We start from the raw sequence: 22,674 nt of genomic DNA on the forward strand, positions 1-22,674 counted from the left end.
GAGTGGCTCGCCGCGGTGCCGGCGGAGCTGGGGGGCCCGCGGCGGCGGGCGCCGTTCCCAGCGTGCAGGAGGCTGAGGGCCGAGCGGAGCAACGGGCGGGAGCGGAGACCTCGGGCCGAGCATGGCCGGGCTCCCTCGGGGCTGGGCATAACGAGGCTTTCGGTTCCCTCGCAGAGAAGGGCTTTGCTTTGAAACCCGTCTGACTTCCTGGGCCGTGTTCTGTGTGGAAAAGGGAGTGAAGGCGTTGGAGAGTTATTATCCTCTGCCTTGGTCAGGATGCTTTCAGGAGGGATTTTGGCGGCTCCCTGACAGAGCCCACTAGCGGGATAGACTGCCCGGAAAAGGCGTTTTGTTGCTTGTTGCTCTATGTGCTCTGCCCTGTGACAGATTTAAATCTTCACTGTGCTTTTTAGGGTAACTGTTGATATTTGGGTTCTCTGCCTAAGTATCAAAGTTGCCTCTGACTGCTGCCAGTGCTGTAGTCTGGCAGCAAGTTTCACAGGTAAGTTGATTTTATTTCAAGTCTTCCTTTTGATCTGTGGGAAATGGCCTTTACAGTCTATCAGAGGTGTCCTCTTGAGCTCCTGATGCAATATGAGCATAAGAGCACCTGGTGGACTAGTACCTCTCTTCCCTCACCCGTTTTCTGAACTTTTTCTAGTCCCTTTCCTTATTTCCTTTAGAATTTGGTCTAGAGAGTCTCCTTCACTGATGGCAGCCTTTTCTGTTTCTGACTTTCTCTTTGTTTTGAGATAGGCAACAAAGTTGAGCCCAGGCCTGCACTGCTGCACTGGCCTCTGTGGTTTTATAAGGGGCTTGACAAATCCCCATCTTTCAGAAACTGCTTATATGGGGGTGGTTGCCTTTCAAAAGAGCATCGTAGATCTGAGGTAATGATGTGCAAAGATTGTGCCAGTTCCTTAAATGGTGGGCAGGGCTCTAGCCAGTTCACGACTGGTTTATTGAAGGCGATTTGCGCATCCTGCTGGAATTCTGCTGCCTCTTTAATTTCTCCAATTGATTGTTCCTTTGGAGAGCTGCAGTAGCTGCTCACTTTAAGCCATGGAGAATCTGAACTTGTCGGTAAAGTCCTTCTTTGCCTCTCTTGTCTCTAAAGTCTCTACTTGCTCCTGCTACAGCTATGACCTTTTGAGTTCATCTTATTTGTCCTGCACAGGGTTTGCTGTAAGATTCCTCTTGTTTCATTCTGGCCCATGACATGCCCTTTTCCGCTGTATCTTCACCTGTTTCCCACACAGCCTCAGGTTGAGCGTTCGTTGTTGTAATTATGCTACATGTTGGTGAGCCTGGCTGACGTGTACTGCAGTTAGCTTATCTACCCAAAGCAATGAAGATGCAGTGGTCAGGACATCAGGGCTGGCTATACAGACCCATTCTGGACCTTGTTTTGAGTTTTAATTTGAACATAAGGTTTACGTTCTTGTTCTTTTCAGCCCTTAAGCAGCACTACACCCAGTAGTCCCCTACATTGTGAAGTGTTCTTTGTGAAACATTCCCTTGCCCCCAAAACAGTAATACAAAAAAAATTGTGGGAAGGAGTCACTGGAATTTTTGCTGTTCATTCCTGAACACTTTGACTTGTGACCTCTTGGGGCATTTAAAATCCCCCACCCAGAAATTTCCAGTTTTGTATCTCAGACAAAAAGTGGCATGGGTAATAACCTAACCCCCTGCCCTCCCTGTTTTGCCCCCAAATCTGTCTGCTGTGGTTTCACATAGCATAATTGTGCCCCAAAACAGGTGTTAGATTTTCAGAGGGGTGAAGTGATTCCTGTCCCTGGGAGCTGATGTACCAGCTTGCAGACACTACCAGGTGTCCTGCCCAGAGCATCTCTGTCTGTGCTGAATGACCTATTGCTTGCAGGTATCTGCTTAACATAGTGACTGATCAGCTCAGAAACGTATTAGCTTTTCTCCAGAGCACTTCAAGCTGAACCCAGCTTGCTTCTGCCCTGCCTGCTATCTGTATACTTTCTGTATTTTCTGTATTTTGTGAGGCTTCAGTCTTTGCTTCAGTATTCACGAAAGGTGTCTGGAAAACCAAGGTGTCTGTCTGGCCATTTATGATGATAATGCAGCTAGCTGTCTCTTAGTAGTGGGGATGGTAAGGGAATGAGGTTCACTGTCAGGCAAGCTTCTGGCAGAAGCTGGTGAGAGCTTCCAGCTCTCCAGAACAACCTTTATTTTCCTTAGAGTTCAAGGATGCCACTGTAATTGTGAATAGAAAGAAACCTTGATTTTAAGATGGCTTCTACTGCTTTTACAGCCTCTGTTCATGCAGAGTGGTCCATGAGAATCTGGTGTTAATGCATGTATTGCTGAGTAGGTGCAGATTACTGGTTGTCTTCATTTTGGAGCAAAGTCAAAGTGTAAAAAGTGGAAGAAACTCAAAGAGTTGGGAAGGAGAAGTGCTGGAAAGAAGAGTTAGTTAAGGGGAAATACCTTCTTGGGGAACTGGAAGTGTTGTCACGCTTTGATGCCTGTTTATCACCAAACAAAGGATAGGCTGAAGAATTGTATTCCAAGGGAAGGGGGTGGGAAGTGCCTTGGCAGAACTTTGTGGCTACTTCTTCAAGACCCATGGAACAGCAGAGGTGTCCTTACCTGCCAACCCGTTAAGAAAACGGGTGTAACAAAGAATGGATATTGTGATGGAGAGCAGGATGTAAGCCACAGATATTACAAATCATTGGTGTGCACAAGGTTTGTTCTCCTCCATCTCCCTGGGGAGCAATGGGAGTATGTTGTAGGACCTGGTCCACCTCCCAGAAAGTAGGCAAACACATGCCTGTGTACAAATCAAAACACAGTGTCATTGCTAATTTTAAGTCTCTGTTTCAGTGCTCCTTTTGCTGCTGACAACATGCAAAGAAATTTCACCCATGGCTGGTCTCAGTTCAGTTTTCTGTCACTGGCACTTGCTGAGAATCTTGTCTCATCTCTTGCCTTGACCTGTTCTCCAACTGCCTTTGAGAATTGGGACCTGGTTCCCCTCTGTCACTCTGAATAGCTCCGATTCCTTATGCTCCATTCACTTTCATTTCTGTCCTGTGTGCCACCTACAGCACATTAAGTCTGATTGACATAACCTCTGTGCCCTTCTCCTTGAATTCATGCTGGAAACTTTGTATTAAATCATACCAGGGATACTCAAAGTAATCTTCCTTCTTGAGTGAATGGCAATTCAGTAGTTTGTAGGTGATTTGCTGAAATCCTTTGTTCAACAGATGTTCTCTTAGGGTCTCGCTTCTCCATCCATTGCTCTTTGTATTTTCAATGAGCTGTTAAATATATATTGCTAAAGATTTTCCCCTCTTCATTCCTGTTTCATTTGAAAGCAAGGACAAATTCCTTCTACTTAGGAAACTTTAGAAGCTTATTCCAGTATATGTGCGTGTATATATTTACAATTATAAGATTTTTTTTTTAATGGAACAATCTAGATGATGAGGAAAGATGTTAGACTGATTTTCTTTTTCTCTGTCCACCAAGCTGGCACAGTGTGATGTTTGATGGCAGCTTCACTGGATAGTAAACCATTACTCCAGACTCCAGGGATTGCACAAGTGAGGATGGATCAGACTCTCAACAGGTTGCTTGCAATGGTGATGCTTTACTGGAGACAGCCACCTGGCTTTTGAGGAGCTGGATTAAGACTCCCAACTCAACTCATGCCAGTTGTGAAGGAGCAACATCACTTGGATATGGTCCGTTCTCTGATCTCTCCCCTTGCTCAGGAGTGGGGACTGACTGGGGACTGGTGCCCTAGAGGTGAGTAGGATGTGGAGCCAATTGACCCCTTAGTTATCAGGTGTTGCAATTTTTGCTCAGTGCTTCCTGACAAACAGTTTGAGCTACTTTACAGCATGAACAAGACAAAACCTGGAGTGATATGACAATATCAGGCAACAGTTCGTGGCGCTATTTTCCCCTCTGTCTGAGTCTTAATATCTTTGTTTGCTCAGATCTTCCTAGGATCAAAGCTGAGAAGTTCTTTTGTGGTGTTAACAGTAGCTATCGCAGGATTGCTCTCTGTTCAGACACACGCGTTGCTAGTTAGTCAAGTGCTGCTTTGAGCTGCAGCCATCTGACCTGTGAGGGTCAAGACTCTAGGCTGGCAGTCCATTCAGCAGAGTGGAATTAAAGGAACTAGTTGCCTTAGATTTCTTATTGTCGTGTATCCTCATTGTTTGCTGCTGTTCTGGGACAATATCTGCAGTCTCCCAGGATACCAATTGTTGAGCTGGAGGAAGAAGATTCTTCTAAACTCTTGCTGTCTGACTTGCCAGAACATAGTGCATCATGCAACAAGACTGTGGCCTCTTAGATCCTGTGAGCTCCAACATTTGAATTTGTTATATACTTGTGATTGCCTCTTGCTGGGATGCCAAAGGAAGCTGGTCTGTCCACATATTCATTTGGTGGTGCTTCCTGGGGTCCCAGACACAACTGGAGTTGCCTAGGCACTTTATGCAAGTTCTTGCATTAAACTAGCTGTGTTTTTCCAGGTCCAGCATTAGTTTGGGCCTCTCTTGGCAGCCTGCTGCATGGTGTGCAAAAACTGTTCTATGCTGGCATTTGAAGTTAATCCCTTATTGGGGCAAATTAAGTATCTCTTTGTCTTTCTAAACAGTTGCTCCAGGCTCCCTACAGACACGCTGCTAGGTGAATATTTTAGAATTGGTTATGCTGGGCTCAAACTTTTGAGGTTTTCTTTGTGACCGAGAGCAGTCCCAGGGTGTTAGACTGCACTGCTCTGCATCACATCTAACTAGTAATGTGATGTTTGCTCGTTTAAACAGCACAATGCTGCATATGGTTGTTTTGGCTTGTGTGACGAGTATGAGCTAAACCCAGGAAACAAGGTTTAGAGGAATGTATCGTACATGCCCAAAACTGCATTGACTTAACTAATATCAGGTGCTATGTCATCCCTGGAGTTAAACTGCTGCAACTTTGCATGTCTTGTTTTATTTAAATAAAAGCTGAGTCCTGTGAGTAAACCAGCACCTTCTACGGTAACATGGGTGTATATAGGAAGCAAGGTAAGTCCTAGAGAACTTACCCAGACTACATGCAGCCACTTTCTTTGTGGCTGGGAAACTGTCCCACACGGACTTGAGACTCTGCCACTGCTTGGAGCAGTCAGTGCTGGGAGAAGGGGCAGAAGCATGGCTCAGTTCCAGAGAAAATAAAGAAACATTTGTTGCTCTTGCCTGCCACCATTGTAGTTTTCGCATGTTGTTTGTAACAGGCCTTGAGAAAGGCCTAGGAGGAGTAGAGGGGCCCAGTCAACTGAAATAGTCAGGAAGGAAAGAGCTACACTGACAGCAAGAAGCAGGCTGTGGACGAAGCAGACTTGCTTGGTCAGGGCTGGCCTGTGGAGCAGAGCAGTGGGGAATGTCCGTGCCACGTCCTTTCTTCCAGCCATGCTGCAGTGCCTCTGTTCTGCCTGTGATATCCTACCCCCTTGTCAGAGCACAGATGCATCAAGTAAGTTCCCCTTACAGTAGTGATGCCATTTGTGTTGCTAGATTTAAGATTGTGTCAGTGCTTCCATTTTTCACCCCTGTTTTCAGCGGGAAGGTTTATGAATAAGCCATTTAAGGAAATAAATAAAAAAAAAAAAATCTGTCTGTTGGACTGGTCCTAGGCTCAGCTTCAGTTCAGTGCTTGAGCTTTTTTGTTGTTTTCTTCCCTCCCCTGCCATTACTTGTAAGTGCAATGTATGAAGTAACTGCATTGACCAAAGCTTGCTCTGATTACAGTGGAATCAGGATTTCACCCAATGTCTCCAAGTTTTGATTTATCTGTTTTAACTTCCATTTCTTGTCTTCCTCTGTTTGTTAGATGCTGGCAGATAAAGAAAAGAATCGGTGTAGTGGAGAAATGTAAGCTAAAAGTCATTTTGGCATTGCATAATTCCTGCCTAGGGTCAGGTGGGGGGAGCCGAGGGTGCTTTCATGCAAAAATGGGCAGACTTGTGTGAAGAGGGCATGTATGTAATCCTGGCAAAGATGTTTGCTAGTATGTGTGTACATGTGCAGTGTACTTCATCTCATTATCTTGTTTAATAGTGAATTTCAACTAGATCGATACTTACTTTAAGAACATGATTTTTTTTTCAACTAGGAGGGAACTGCTGAAAAGGGAGGAATTTTAATCTTTTCAAGGCAGGCTTACAGAAGGTGTCCTGGAGATGTACTCAGTTTCTAATGTGTTTTTTATATCCATTTAGTTAAAGGCCAGTCATTCCTATTTCCATTTTAACTGAGGGTATTGCTGTTCAGCTGAAGGCATTTAGGAACAGGTTGCACTAAACATGGCTTGCATCCATTCGGTTAAAGACTTGTCAGGAGAAAAATGTTGTGCTAGTTTTACATAAATTCCATTATTTAAACTGTTGTAATCAGTCTAGAGTTTTGTGGATCTCTCCTTTCACTCTTTGTGCAGCACTTTTGGTTTAGTCAACCTGTCTCCTTTATGGAGCCCAGGTATAAATTTTAAGTAGCAGCAGCGACAGCCAGAGGCTATTGCTTCTCCATCAAGGCTGCCAGCCTGAACTTGTTTCTTTATTTTAGAATCAAAGAATAATTTAGGTTGGCAGAGACCTCTGGAGGTGTCTTGTCCAATCCTCTGTTCAAAGCCTGGCTAACTTTAAAGCTAGGTCTGGTTGCTTGGGGCCTTGTCCCGTTTTGAATATCTCCCAGGATGGAGGATCCACCACTTCTCCGAGCACCTGTTTCAGTGCTTAGCCACTCTTACTGTGGAAGTTTTTTTTCCTTATGTCTAGTCAAACTTCACTGGCTGCAATTTGACCACTGTTTGTTGTCCTTTCGCTGTGCATGTCTAAGAAGTCTGGCCCTGTCTTCTCAGTGATTCTCCCCTTTGTTGGGTAGTTGAAGACAGCAGTTAGGTTCTCCCCTTAGTCTTTTCTCCAGGCTGAACAAACCCAGCTTCCTCAGCCTCTCCTAATACATACTCAAAGTGTCTGACTATCTTAGAAGCTCAACTCTCTCCAGTCTGTCAGGTTATAACTTTGACATCAAATCTCACTGAGCACCTTCATAAACTAACTTGCTCAGGTGCTGATACTGTGTTGCACGGTGCAAATATCAGCACAACAGGGATTGTGATTTGATTTCTCAGATATTGACTGACTGAGCTCCAAGTTGCAATCACCTTGTTGATAGCCCTGTGCACCACATAAGAATCCATGCATCTAGTCATGCAGTTTAAATCCACTCTGTTTTGTGCCTGGAGTCTAGGTTTCTGAATCATTCTCAGCACTGACCAGACCTTAGATTGCTTTAGTTTTATTGGTACAAAACTGTAAAGCCAGCTTCTCATTCTTATGCAACTGTTCCCCCTTCTTTCCTCTCTCTCCTTCCATTCCTTAGCCAAGTAACACTTGTTACAGTTGTGTTCTCGAGGGTATCAAGAAGCGTTTTTTGAGCATGTGGTCCTGGTCTGTTCTCACTGCTGTCCCTTGCACAGAGAAGATAAACAGATGAGACTGGTGAAAGCGTTGCATGCAGGGATTTGGAGGTCAAGGTCCTTAAGTTTCATTTTCAAACTCTCAGCCTTTACAAACGTCACTGGGTGCTATCAGAAGACAGTGGGAATTTCCTCTAGTATTTTATGAACATCTGATAAATAGGCAGATGCATATCAAATCTTTCAGAATAGATTTTGGAACCGTCTCTTCCCCCCGCCTCAATCTCTCCTCAAGTGCAGCTGGTTTTGGTGTCTCTCAGCAAGCTGCTATTTTCTCAGTACTTCAGAGCAGGAAGTCCAATGTAATGGTGCAGTGAGAGGCAGGAAATGCAACTTGGCACCTGAATGCTGAAGACTTTGCAAAGGGCTGTTATTTGGCTAAAGATAAATTCTTAATAAAATGATCTTGTTAATATTCTGTGCCACTGGTACTTCCTATGCATGCCTGTGCTGAATTGCATTTCCTGCCCTAAATTCTTCACAAACATACTTTTGTAGCTGATCCAAAGGCCCCAGCAGAGATCGAAACCCTTTATGCTTCATGTTTTACATGTGTATAGTAGAAAACAGCCTTGTGCTTCAAAGAACATACACTGTACACAGACAAGGCTGAGGAGAAAATGGAGGAAAGGATTCATTATTCATGGAGTCTAGCTGTTTCTGTTTGCCTCCAGATTCACACAGGAAGTCGTGGAAGTTAGGATTTGAATGTAAATTGCTGGGTACCGACACAGGGCTTCAACAGTCCTCACTGTGATTAGATTGCCAAAGTTGGTTTCTTAGTATGTAATTAAGCTTAGGTCTACTTGAGAAATGCATATGTTCTCTTTCAGTGCTCTGCCTCTTCCTGTACATGCAGGGATTGGTGTTGTCTTTTCTGGAGCTCATAATGCCGTGAGCATCAGCAAAATGAAACGCTTTTCTTTGGAGTTTCATCCTTCTTCCAGCTATGCCTTCCTGCTTTGAATATGAGACTTCTTTCACCTGGTCTAGAATCCTAGCAATAAGATCTTGTTGCACAGTTCTGAGCATAGTTTGACTTGTTTACTTTCTACCATCAACATAAAACTGTGCATCTGCCAGGTTTGCTGGAAGGACCGATTTATGCGAGGGCGTGAGGAGGAGTCTTTGGGAGAGGTACCACCTCTCAGACCATTTGAGCCTCTGTGTGGAAATGGGGCATTCTAGGGGCCTCTTTGCAAATCCAAAATAGTCAGTCCTCTTGTAAGTTTTGGCCTTGTTGGTTTGAACTAGACATCCATATGTGTCTGTGTAGCTATCTCTGTGAGAGCAAACTTCTGTGCTCTCCCTTTGGTGCAGGCTTTGATATCTTCTATTGGTAATAAAGGAAGAGTAAAATATGAATGGATGCAGTATCACTGAATGTCACTGCCTGTGTTCAAGTACCACATGCTTCCAGGATCAGTCAATGGAAGGGCAGCATTTACTAACTGTCCTTGGCTTTTCATTCATTTTAGGCTGATTTCTTTCGTGTTGCTAATTCATAAGGTGCATTTTGCCAGTGAGAGCAGAGAATTCCTCACTCAAATTAATCTTTAGCTTTGAATGAACAGTGTCTTTAATAAAATACTTCATCTGTGCTGAACTTCCATAGTGTTTCTTTGCTGGGAGAACTGAGTTCTTGAGCCAGAACAGTTCTACCAAAAGCAGGGTCACTTTTGCTGCGCAGGTGGTGACCTGTTCAGTGCTGATGAGCCTGATTTGGTGCTTGTTGAAATAATGACAAAACACTTGCCACGACAGTGGCGTCAGGACTTAGTCTGTCCTTAAGCCCCTGTGTGTCTTTTTGCTTGTTGACATAGCCCTGGCAGAGAAGCTTAATCTAAGGAGGAAATAAGCCCTGTAAGCCTACTGAGTTCAACATTTACCTTGGTCTGAATCTTTCTTCTTTAATGTCCTTTGGAAATGTCTACAGCTGCAGCTGGTGGTGTATGTTAAAGACTTGAAGACAGAAAAATAAGTGGCAATGCTGATTAATGCTGCTAGGTCTGTGGCAAGGGAAGGGGGCACTTTAGCTGATGCTATGCTTGCATCTTTTTAACTGTGGCTAAATCATCAGCCGTCTTAAACAGATAGAATAGTTAGCTTTGTTTTCTAATGCTGCTTCCAGCTTGGGTAAGTACTAGTTTTTAATAATAACCTATTGACCTTCTCCTGGTTTATTTCATCTGAGGATCTCAAAATTCTTTAGGAACAACAGTTGCCCTGGGAGATGAGGTATCAGTAACACTTTGGTACTGTTAGGGAGCTTGTAGCATGTAGCAGGGAAGTGACTTGGCTTAAGAAAAGTTCAGAGTCCTGACCTTCAGTCACCTCCTCTGCCTGAATGAACTGTTATCAAAACTTCCTCTTCCTGGTGCCAGGCATGACTGAAAGGCTGACACTGCCTTTCTGGTGTCATTTTACATGACCATTGCTGTTTTTAAAGTGTAAATTTCTGGAACTTAATGCTAGAAAAATAAATACTACTTTCTTTAGAGTAATTAGCTTATTTTGTTGCTGTATGTTCTTGGTAGTGTACTGCAGTTTCTTTACTGGAGAGGTGCTGAAGACCCTGGATATCAGCGCTCCATGTTTGGATGATGCTTGTTTTGATGGACCTCATAGATGGATGCAACATCTTACCACCTCCAGCTGGTGGTGGCACAGTCTCCACGCTTCTGCTAGTGATCCTGGTTCTGGGGAGAAGGGGTGCGTGTGTGTGTGATGTGGGCTGATAGAACTTGTGGGGCACCTTGTTCTTTGCAATGAAATACCAAAGGAGAGTTGGTGTCTAAATAAACTCTTGTTTCCAGCAAGCAACCAGGCTTACCTGGCTTATATTAATGTATTGGTCTTTAATTCCTGCTGATCCTTCCCTGCACTTTAGAACAGATGAACGAAGGTGTTTGCAATGTCTTTGTTTTTATGCCTGAAGGCTAGCTCTCTGGCTTATCTGTGGGTTATTTGGGCTGTGAATTAGAGATAATTAATGTCATCTAACTTCCTCTAGTAAGAGGTTTCACTTTGTGTCCCTGTGTCCATTAGGGTAGCCCAGCTCTGAGGACCAGTTATGGTGAGCCTGTGGAAAACCAGCTAAGAGATTTCTTAGCACTCCTGTATTCAAACAGACATAAGGCACCCAAAATATATTTGACTTGTTCAACATGCAAAAGCTCTGGTGAAAGAGCTACTGCTACTCTGTCTTGTTCTATAATTTAACACTTTTTTTTTTTCTCTTTAAAAAAACATCCCAAATGCTGTTGCTTTCCCCATCCTCTCTGGCATTGTTGTAGAGACTTGGCTGACTCCAGCTCCTGAAGAGTCTTGTAATTTGGATCATTAGTGCTAGATCCATTGATAATCTAGAGTATATTCTAATAATTTTTTCTTTCTGGATGACTGCTTTAGGATCACGCAGAAATTAGCTGCCTGGCAACATAAAAGTGCAGATATTAAAATGAATTGCATGCCTTTCAACTATTTTTATTACCCTGCTAAATTTAGCCCAAGTAGAGCAGTAGCAGAACAGATCTTTGGGGATTTTAATGAAAGTCAAGGCAGATAATATCCAGTTTCCCAAGCAGTAGAGAAGAGAGGTAGCCTCAAATAAGTCTTGTATCTGGTGCCCAAGTGGTTTTATTAAACCCAAGTTCAACACAAAAGCAGAACATTGTGCTTGCCTGTTCCCAATGCAAACTTCCCAACAGCCTGGTTTCAGGTGACAGGTTGAATTGATGACCCAATGTAATTTCTTCCTCCTGCTTCATTGCCTATGACAAGAACTTTCCAGCTAGGGCCTTTTTACCTTCCCTTCCTCATGTCCTGGAGCTGCCTTATTCTGTCAAAAGTAGATGTGGAATCATGCTACTGCCAGATCTTTGAGTGATTCTGGTGGCCTGCTGAACAAATGAGTTTGGCTTTCAGTGGGCATTTTGCTTAAAGCACTTTAGCTTTCTGCCCTTTTGCTGTCTGTCTTCTTGTTGATTTGATTATTATTGTTTCTTTGTATACTGGAGAAATATTGTTCGAGTGTTTAGAGAGGAAATGGGAGTCAGTATACCAGGCTGTGTTCAGTATATGGGCACAGCTGGGCAAGGCATTCTGGCAGTCTGTGCAATGGGTGTAACAAAACATTTTTCATCCAGGAGAAAATGCTTGTAGAAAAAAGCTTTGCAATCATGCAAGGAAGGGTTCTGCATAAGCAGAGGATATCTAGTTCCAAGTTGCACTCTGTGTGTTTGATAAAGAAAACCAACATTTACAGTCAATGGGTAACATCTTCAAAAGCACTCAAAACTCAGCTTCAGTTACTGTCTGAATTTGAATTGGGCACCTTGGCCTCTTTTAGAAACAATCAAACCCTCAGACTCAAGATCCTCCTGCAGCTAACAGGTGCCTAACTCCTAAATCTTCTTGAATACTTCTTGGAAATCTGTCTGGCTGCCCTTTTCAATCACTGAGTACCAGAAGATCCTTGTTGGTTTGGCCTCAAAGTGCACGTGCTTTTGAAAAAAAAAGTATCCGAAGTGACTACCTAAAATAAACACTTGTACAGACCCTATCACTGCTATAGGTGTTACAGGAGTATACCCAGCATTTCATAAATACACTCAAGCACTTCTGTGTGGAGACAGATAATGTAAAGAAGCACAGACAACTTGTAGCAGCAGTGGACAAAATGAGACGGACGTGGCAATACTCTGGTGAGGTCAGAACATCACTGGAGGAGGAGCAGAGCACTCAGGTTGCCCCCTCCTTTCCAAATCACCTACTTTATTCTGAAACTCTCTTCCCCCAGCTCTTTTGACTGCAGCTTTAGGAATGTCCTTTCAGCTACAGCCATGCCTGGAACTGTGATAGTGGCATAAGGTGGCTTCAGATGGGCAAAACTGGAATGAGGGCAAAAAGACTGGCAGCATTTGCTGAGCAGCTCTGTGGCAGGGAGTTAAGCTGAGTCTGTTGGGCTTTGCAGTTTAGAAGAGCCAGGGGCTCCAGGCACACAGCCCAGTTCTGGTGACTCTGATGCTAGATGGACTCAGGTCAGAAAGGTGCCTCCCACATCAGAATTGCAGTGAGAGGGCTTTTACTGAAGATTTAGCTACAGCTGCACCCCTCTCATGCTGTGTGAGCACTTACAGTCGAATAAGTGAGCTCATATGGAGTATATGGGCATGAGAGAACACGGGTAGTGGGCATATTCCCACAGTGTACACAAAGTAAAACTGATGTGTAGATTATCCACAGAAAAATCTCCTTCAAAGCAGCTTCTCAGGCCTGTGTATTCCCTCTTCTGGAGCACAGGGCAAGTAAGTGCTGCAGGAAGCATGTAGAAATCCTAAGAGCTTGGTGACCAGAACTACTTGTAAAAGCACTGGGACATTGAGCTAGGAACATGGAAAGGTTCAGGGATGCCTTCACTGCCAGTGCCACAGCAGGGGCTAATAATAAAGGTTGTTTGGGGTCCCCCCCAGAACTGTGCATTGAGGGATTTAGAAGGGTTTTTTGCAGCCTTAATACATTAATCCTTCCTACCCCACTGTGAGTAGGTGAATGTAATCCCTGTTTTACAGGTGGATAATCTGAAGAACAGGAAGTGGAAATGATTTGGCTGAGAGAGCATTAAAAAGGCAGGTGCTGAGTTAGGGCCAGAACCCAGGAATCCTGCGTTTTTCTGGCTCCCAGGCCAGTGCCTTGCTGTGAGCAGATGTGTGGCGTGTAGAAGAGTTTGTAACCCAAATGGATTGTGCTGCTTCTAAGGTCCTGATTCTGTGGAACAGATTTTTCATTTGCTGAGCACTCTTCTGTATCAGTTGATTTTGCCAGGAGCTAGTCGTCGTTCTGAGAAAAAGGTGAGGGTGCCTGAATGAAGGAACCATTATGGAGGTCAGTATGGAAAGTTTCTCTGAGAAATGTTGTATTTCATAAGGGAAGTGGAAGTACAGGTAGGGGGGAAACAGTGCAACCTGTAGCAAAGCCCTATGTTCCTTGTGGCTATTGGGAAGGGGGTGAATTGCAGTAATTGTATATCTTAAGGTTTTTGCTGAAAATATAATTAATCCATCCACACCATGGAGTGATTTAATAAAACCATGCATAGATTTTATTTTATATATATATATATATATATATATATTTTTTTTTTTGAGCAGGAGATGACATTTGAAAGGACGGTGGGATGTAGTTGAGGACCAGAGGTAGTTTTCCTCCCCCTTCAAATATTTTACAAGTGTAAGGTTCTGCCTGAATTTTTAGAAGTTCCCAGGGAAAACAGGTTGTTGCTCTCTGGCTGGATGGTCTCAGACCATCTCAGCTGTACATCCTTAGTGAGTAGGAGATTGAGACATGATTTATTTTGACAGTTTTGGAATACTTTAATGTGAAAGGGCTCCATAAAGAGAAGACTAAACAGTCTGCCTGTAATTCAGGCTATGTAGGGTCATTGGAATTTGAGTGTATGTTTTCTGACATGAGTCAAAGGTGGTGGTAGAGAGAAAGGTGCCTGATAGGCAAACCTGGAGAGTTCACTCTATTTCAGTGTCTGTATTAAGGCTGCCGAGCTAGCACCAAGAGGAAGGGCTGATAATTCCAAGCCTGTCTCCGAGTGCTGGGATTTCCCTGCATTAGTGTTGTCAATTGGGTGCATGCAGATTTATGATTTTGTATAAAGCCCAGTTTCATTATGTATTGGTAACACAAGATGTGTTTGTGCGCTGCAGGCTGAGTCACTGCTGCCTCCCAGTGAATTTCTCTGATGACTGTGTGTGGGTAGATGCAGCCTACTCTTTATGCCAGTCCTCTCTCTCTTTTTTTAATGAAGTTTTAAAATTTTTATGTTGCTTTGACATCTTTTTCTTTGAGAAACTAATTTCTCCTGAGCTGAGTTTAGACACAAGAGCCACTTTATTACGGAAGATGTTCTCGGTATATCTTGGAAACTGATGTCTTTTGGGAAGTGTTAGGCATACTGTCCTTTAGCAAGTAGGAGCTTGTCCTGTCTGTTTCCCTGTACCCAAAGCTAAATGAATGGGTGCTTTGAGCTGATTGTTCTGTCATGATTTGGCATTAGGAGAGAGAAAGGGGAGAGCATGGACAGGAAAGAGGATCACTTTGGATTGTTAGATCCAGAACATGGGACAGGTGCAGAGAGGTGGGTGTGTTCCTGCCTCTGCACCTCTGCGGAGTAACCCAAAAGCAGAGGTTCTGCCCTCCTCCATGTCTCCCCTGAACTCTTGACCACAGGCCAGTTTCCAGCCAGGGCTGGGACTGAGATTGTTTAACTTGATTTAAACATTGACGTGGGGTTTACAGAAGCCGCATGTCTCATTGGCACTGTCTACATGTACACAAAGCCCTGAGTGTGGTGTGCCTTTCGGATGTGAACTCCCCAGCACGTAACATTGGGAAAACGGTACCAGCAAATATCTCTGCTTTCACACACGTGATGTTTCTATGGGCTTTTAGCAAACTAAGCAGTGTGACTTTGCTATGCCGGTACAGCGAAAGCAATTCTGCCCTTTTGCCTGATGCTGTATTTGTATTGGTACAAATGTGCTTAATCTGATACAGCTGCTACTTATGGGAACAAGCTACTCCAGTAATGAAACCTCTACCCTATAACTGACTCTGTGCCCAGGGTTATACCAACATAATTATAGGAATAAATGAGCTTTTCCAGAAGCAGCAGAACTGATGAGCCTCGCTTCTTACAGGTCTGTTGCTTGCGGATGGATCCTTTGCTAAGGATTGATCTCATGATACAGTTTTGCCACCAGTGGGAGCACTAATAGGATCTCTTTATCTGGTCACTTATCAGAACTTATTCTATGAGATTTTCACTGTTCTATGAGAGTATATTCACAGCGGCCACTGTGTTCAAAAGTCGCTTGGATGGGTAAAGAGATGAACAAAAATATGGTCAGCACAATTGCGTGAGCCTTGATATTAGGAAAGCATCCTAATAACAGTGTGTACCAAGCTGATCAAATAAACCTAGGCTAAGCCATAAGGCTTCTGGCTGGAAGTTGTTGCAAAACCTTATTTTGCACACTTCAAAACTGAGCCTCTCAGCATCTTCCTGGTTGTGGAGAGGGAGTTTGAACCTGGGGGTCCTTAAGGTTTGGCCTGCTGGAACTGTGAGGCGCATTCTTAGCTTTCCTGTCAAAGTTTATGAGGTACCTGGCTATTCTGAAGAACGAAAAGCTGTTCTCAGGTTTTTTATTGGTTTAGTGTATTTTTCTTGGCTTCAATTTCATCTGCTTCTGAGAACAGGTCTATTGGCTTGTGGCTGCCTGTGTAATGCCCACCACTGTTGTTGATGCAATTCTTGCTGCTTGCGTACAGAAGTCAGCGAGCGTAAGGCGGCTTCTGAACTCCCTTGCAAGAGTTACTACTGTGCTTGCTTTTATTTTCCTTTCACCAGAAGAAGGATCCTTAATTTAAAATACAACTTAAAGTTACATAGGAGAGCCCCACTTTCACCGCAGGCACAAAGGAGAATTACTGAGTTTGTGTTGTATGTAGGTGGTGAATTGTCTCTTTTTCACCCCATTTTTTGAATGGGTTGTGTTACAGGCTTTCTGGATAAAGAAGGGGCTTTGGTGATGCCCAAAGGAACCTTCTTATCCTTGGGCAATATTGTCCAAGATAGTTCTGCTCTGAAACTGTTGGCATGAAACGTGCACAGCTGCAGGGGAGGGGGAGATGGGCTTTACTGGGTGAGCCTCAGGCTGGCTGCACGAGGCTGGGTGGGCCTTCACAGGAGATTTTTTATGATCCTTTTGTGGGTGCAGCAAGCTTGCTTAGCACAGCATGAGGCTTCTCCAGAAATGTTTTCTGTTCCCTTGTAGCTGCACTCTGCAAAGGCTGATGGCTGATAGCGAACTGGATTTTTAGGCTGAGACACCTAGGTTGAAAGAGGATCTCAGTGAGAGATTCCTTTCAATGGTAGTCTGCCTGTTGTGAATGCTCTGTTGTGCTTAGTGGAGGAAGCTCAGGGTGCTTTTCCCCCATCGTTTCACATCTGTGTTGATCCTTAGTCCCTGTGTGACCGTTTCATCCTTTAGGATGTCTGTGCTGTCTGCCAGGTCAGGGCTGTTGGTCCCACCTGCATCTGGGATCTTCAGTCTCTGATAGCAGGTTGGTCTTTGCTGATGTCAGTGCAATGTAATATGCAGTTAATCTGAGGAAAGCAGCTTGGAAGGAAAAGCTCTGGTAGAAAAGTGCTATCAGCATCTTCTCAGCCCAACTGTTCTCAGAAATTTGCAGTTTTAAGGTTGTCTTCGCTAGGGAGGAGGGTCAGTTACATGATGGGAAGAGATTTTTTTATTTCACTTTTGATTCACAGGCTACCTTATTCTCAAGTAATTCTCCTGGTTAGAGGAGCTGTCATTACAGGCACAGCACATGCCTGGAGTTAAAAACTTACCAGAACGTGAATCCACAGCACTGCAATGCCTTCTGCTTCAGGATGTCTCCGTCTAAGGTTACTGTCTGTGATAATTCTAGGCTTGTATCCCATGGACTCGCAAAATGCCAGTGATCTTAAGAGGAAATGTTTTGTAACAACTTGTTCAGGAGTTGTGCGGTTAGGTATTGCAGTGATAAGCCCTTGAGCAATATTGGTGGCTAAAAGTAATCCAGGAAAATTCTCCATCTGGGGGGTGGGGAAGAGAAGTTGGTATCTGCTGTGACCAAATTCAACTCCTTTTCTTCAGCAAGCAGTACTCTCCTGAGGGGCTGAGACCTAAAGGGCTTTTTAATATGTGAAAATCCATTATATGCAGGATGGATTTCAGGTGCTTGTTGTGAGCTTTTCAATGTTATAATGTACAAAACTTTGAAATTTGAAATTCTGAGGCTGTTGGGAGGTTTATTCCTTTCGTAACTGCAATTCAGACAATGTAGATAAAATTCCCAGCTCCCAGGACAGTGGTTGGAATACTTCCATCATATCTTCTTTTAATACTGTAAAGTAACATTGCATGCTTTCCAGAAATAGCAACTGACTGTAAGACAATATCACCCACTCTGTGGATAATTCACAGGCGCTCTTTGCCAGGCTCATAAGTTTTATTTACACGACAGTGTCCAATAACACCAGCCAATGTGTGACCCCTGCTTGTAGAAGATGTAAATAGTATCATGAAAAGCTCAAGTTTGGTTGAGGCAAGGCAGCGAAAGTCCTAAAATTAGACCTAGCGTGGCAGTTGTGGTTTTGCCTGGCAAATGCAGGTGCGTGTTGTGCAGCGGTGCTGGAGCAGCAGGAGGCTTTGCAGGGTGCCCAGGGCTCCTTCCCCTCTTCCACCCCCTCAGGCAGCCACCTCCTAACAGAGAAGCTGTTAGTTGTAAGTGATAATGAGTAAATTTTCCTAAGAGTGGGAGAGCTCTTCGGAATGCTGTATTGATTGAAGCATGGGCTTCTGAACTATAACACAAGCTTGTGTTTTTTTCCTGTCTCTCTTTAAAGCCACTTTTCAGTATGTTCTGAATAGCAGTTCACATTTTAGGTTAAAATATGATCATGTAATTAGAACTGCTTTAATAGTTGAGTACGATAACAGATAGGACCACATTAAAAAGCAGAATGTCAACATACTCAGTTCTAGCCAAGCTTTCCATTAATACCACGTTTCGGAGAAGGAGACAGATGCTGCCTTGCAGTGCTTCAGTGATTAAGACTGAGTAACACAGTTCTGCTCACTTCAACTCAAATCTAGGGCAAAATGCATCTTGGAAGATCTTTGCTTAAACCGAAGGAACCGATTGTTTAAGATCTGGGTTTCTTACAAGCAGGCACCCAAACGTCTGTCTTTTGAACTTTCTTTCAGTGACATTTTAACTCTCTTTTTTCACTTTTTTTTTGTCACCTCTTCAATAATTTTTTTGGATATTCAGGGGGGAAAAGCAATATTTGTGGGCAGCTTTTTTTGTCTGCAGATTTATAAGTTTCTGAATTAGATGCTCATGATAGTACTCTTTTCTGTATCAAAAATTTATTCTGTTTTTTTCTTATTATTGGCAGTTTCCTGTCATAAATATTTGGAAAACTGATATCCTTCTTCAGGAGGAAGCAGGGAGAGACTGGTGCCTTTTTTTTTTTTTTTTTTTTTTTTTTTTTTTTTTTTTTTTTTTTTTTTTTTTTTTTTTTTTTTGAGAGACAGATGGCTGCTTTTTTCCCCCAAGTATTTTCACATATTCTGCAAAACCTGGAGAGATCACCTTTTTCTTTAAAGCAGCCCTATGGGAAAGTGGAATAAAGGGACTGTATCTGTGACCAAGGTTCCTTCATAACTAATGGTAAATGTGAAAAAATGTTATGCTCTGCAACTGAAATTAGGAACTCTTTGATCTGTTAATGACCTTTCTAATATTCCTCACATCACTTCTGCTGTATCCCAGTTCCCACCCACGAAAATACAGGTGGCACCTGTATTGCAGATTTGTTAGGACAATTAGGTATCTTATAAGCTGTCGAGGAAGTCTTTAACACGTGATTATTAATGCAGGAAGAACAATGGGATCCGGAGAGAAGTTAACAGCTCTGAGCTCTCTGTGCTTGCTGCTGAACAGGCTGGGGGTGGTGGTGTTGGTATACAGTGCATTACAAAGGATAATAGATCATAAATATGGGACTCTTGGCCAGCAATCGATGTTACAAATGATGAGTGGAAGTGTCTGAATTTAAGGTATTTGGATTTAGAGGAGAATAGTTGAGCAGACAAAAGACTCTAGCATTCCTGTTACAAATAGTCAGCGCTTGTTTTACCTGCACCGCGTAGAAAACAGTTAGCAAAACACTACTGAAGGCCAACCTGATGGAGAAGCTTTGCAGGTGCTCCCCACCTGAGCTGGCTGGTGAGGCACGTAAGCAATGGGCAGCCAGGAGGGGCTGTATGGATCCGGGCTGGTGCCCGTGCTGCTGCAGTCGCCGTCACATGTGTGATGAAGGTGGGCAAGCGCGTGCTTGCTGCACACGCTCGCCCCACGCCGCGTGCTTGCTGCGGGCCCTCTGGCGCAGGGGCCACCTCTCCGTTTGGGTGTGTGCCTTGCTGCAGGGCTCTGACTGAGAAGGGGTAGCCTTGCTTACTGTCACCATTTTAGTAATAACTGTTTTGGATTCCTAATTTACAGGGTAGGCAAATAAACATTTGCTGGGACCAATGTGTTGAGCGTGGTGGCTGCAGCATCCACTGGCTGCCCGGCTTGTTGCCACGCATCCTTTTGTTAGTGCTGTCTCTCTCTCTCCTCTCCTTCCCCTCTGTTCTTCTGGCATCGGCTCATGTTCTATTTTTAAACCGCGCTGTGCTCTGTATTGCGGCATTTCTCTTCCTGAATTATTTATCAGTGTTTGGAGCTGAATGGAGCGCTCTGTTTTTTCCACTGCTCATTATTGCCCACGTGTCTGTCTTGAGCCATTGACAGATTTGGTTCATGTCAAACCTCCCTGGCCTCAGCCTGGAGGGGCTGCAGGGGATGTCAGGGGCTTGGTCACAGCCTGTGCTAATGCAAGACCGTACAGATCCGTGTGTGTTTAATACTTCACTTGCTGGGGCAGGAGGGGAGGTGGTGGTTGCCATGGTACCATATCCTCAGGTTTTAACCAAGCCAGGTTTGAACGGAAGGCCCCTTTTTTAATTCTTTTTCACTGCCTGGAGAGTGGCTTCCGCCTAGGAAGAAGACACCTCCATGCACGTGTGTGTGCATGCGCATGCGGAGGAGAAGACGGCATCAGAGACTGTGTGGGCATGGCTGAGCTTGGCTCAAAGCTTATTGGTGGCGGGGTTTTAATTTTTACTTGTCTTGGAGGAGGGGAGAAAATGGTAATTTTGCTACATCTGAATCCTTCCCCCCACCCCCCACCCCCTACAGACACCCTTATCCAGGGAAATGGCAGCACAGCCTTTAAAAGGAGCTGGTGGGCAGGATGTTATCTCTGAAGGATTTTCCAGCTACTCACTAAATATAATTTGTCCCTTCTCCTTTCTTTGCTTGAATGTCTTCCGGCACTTGTTTTTCTCCTCCTATACCTCTCTTTTCCCTCCTTTTCTTCCATCTCTCCTTTTGCCTTTATTTTGTGTTTGCTGATGGATTTGGCTACTCTGTATCCCTCCTGCTTCTGAACTTTGTGGCAGTGGAGTTGGAGTGAACGCTGTCCTTTCAGTCAAGCATGAGGAGGGAAGGATCTTGCTGGAGGAAAGAGGTGCACTGTTACTCTTCTGCTTGGAGAGGTATCAGAGGGAGGGAAGAGGCAGCAGCTACTGCCATTCCTCCTTGCCTCCCTTGCGGGAGAAGCTGGATGCTCACACTGCTGTGGCTTGCATGCAAGAAGCATGGTCCTGCCTGTGGGGCTGCTCTCCCTACTCTTCTCCCACCCCATGTCTTTCGTAGCTATCTTGTTTCTGATTGTGCATCAGACAGAGGGAGCGGTGCTCTCAAGGCTGTAGGGAAAGGACAGGACAAGTCCCGTGCTCGTGCTGTGCAGTAAGGGGAGAGGCAGGCTCTAGGTAACAGTGGCTGAACAGAGAGTGATGTTACTGCATAGTGCACTTGAGGAAACCCAGCTCTGCGCAGGCATTGAAGTGCTCTTGGGTGTCTTCGAGGTTTGGAGTTAGGAATAAAATTCAGAAGCAGTAGCAGTATGCTGGGGAAGGGATATGCAGAGGAGCGCTGGTGTTTGGCTGACCAGAAGCTTGAGCTATGGCATGTGCCATGCCCAGAGCTCCTTGACCCAGGCTGGATCCCCCTTTCTGACTCTGGGAGTTCAGTCCAGAAACGTTCAGAACCAGAAAACTCAGCACCTTGTTCTGTGCCCATGTTGGGAATGCCTTGCTGACGTGGAGCAAGCATGTACTTTTGTGTGCTGGCTCATTAGTGACATGAGATTTGCTGCCCTCTGTATCCCTGGGAGGAGGGGTGGGGGGGTAGGGAATCAGGCTGTCCCACTAATAGCTGAGCAAGGGGCTTGGCAGTGTGTGATTTTTAAATGCCAAAGTGCAGTGGATGCCACTTGCCATTAGCACCGTGGCTTTGAGCAGCAGACGGTTTGCAGTGCGCTGTAAAAATGCAGCTGTGATTCATCCTAACCAAGGTGCTGTAGTTCACTGAAACCCAGCTCTGGGGCATGCACTTTTTCGGGTAAGCTCCTAAGTAAAGTGCTAATTCTGCCTTATGACCCAGCTGCAGAACTCTTCTCTGTTAGGCCCGATGAGCCTCTTCAAGTTTTCTTAAAAATTGTTTATCTTGGTTTTAGGAGCCTCGCCCCTGCCCTTACATTGTTTTTAGGTCCTGGGCTTGTAGGAGTAGCATGTGCCTTTAATTTGTGTGTGTCAGGGTGTTCCTGCAGTACCTTGAGTGACACAGTGATTCCCAGCAGCAGGGTGAGGACAGGGCAGGCCAGGCCTTGACTCTTGAGTTTTGCTTCTTTGGGCATAAATGAAACTTGCCTTTTTCTGGTAGCAGAGACAGAGGCCGTTCAGCCAGTCGGAGTTGCTGATGGCCGGGGTTTCCTGTCCCCCTCAGCAGTATCACCTCCTCACAACCCTGCTCATAGTGGCTCTGGGGGTGGAGTCTCCACTGGGCTCTTCCACTTTTTTCTTCGGTCTCCCCCCTCGCTCCCTCGTCATAGCCTCTCATCAGCAAAACATGCTGGTTGCAGGGCTTGTATGTGGAGGGATCTGTTGGTGGTTGGTTTTGCTGAGGAATCCTGGCTGTTCTCCCTCTGTCCCATTCGCATGTCACATGAGAGAGGATGAGAGAGACCGGACCAGCCCTCGCTCCTGGCCGTGGCGATTCTGCTGGCCTCCTGCCTTTAGCTTTTCCTGGGCACCTGCTCTGGGTCTGGATGTTTGTGGAGCTTTTTTCAGGGGACTTATTAGAGTAGAGTAACTCCTAGCAGTAATGTGCTGCAGTTCTCATCCTTCCCATTTCCTGGCTCCGAACACCAAGAAAGCTCTCTGATGCATGCATACCCCCCCCCCAAAAAAAAAAACCAACAAAAAAACAATGCTGTGGCCTGGGGGCCTTAGAGAAGGTCTTCAACTTGCTGTGTGTGGTGGTTATTGTGTCTGCCTAAGAATGGTCCCTCTGAGCTGAGCCTTTAGCTCAGATGCCTGTTAGGTGCCTGCCAGCACCTTGAAGTCAAGTCATATTAGGCAC

General features: G+C 44.7%; 1 protein-coding gene across 2 annotated transcripts in view; it reads left to right on the top strand.

Annotated features, from left to right (window-relative positions):
* The first annotated feature begins 3,702 nt into the window (after positions 1–3,702).
* The window catches only part of R3HDM2 (R3H domain containing 2), a 60,809-nt gene continuing 41,837 nt past the window's right edge, over positions 3,703–22,674 (top strand). Inside the window, exons 1-2 of one of the 2 annotated variants that reach the window (XM_026078189.1) lie at positions 3,703–3,792; positions 5,872–5,912. In XM_026078189.1, the coding sequence (XP_025933974.1) occupies positions 5,872–5,912 (41 nt within the window). In that variant the 5' untranslated portion in view covers positions 3,703–3,792. The remainder of the gene's footprint in view (positions 3,793–5,871; positions 5,913–22,674) is intronic. The other variant, XM_026078190.1, reaches the window with a different exon arrangement.

Source organism: Apteryx rowi, unplaced genomic scaffold (assembly GCF_003343035.1).
Source record: "Apteryx rowi isolate R43461 unplaced genomic scaffold, aptRow1 scaffold_475, whole genome shotgun sequence".
Lineage (NCBI taxonomy): Eukaryota > Metazoa > Chordata > Aves > Apterygiformes > Apterygidae > Apteryx > Apteryx rowi.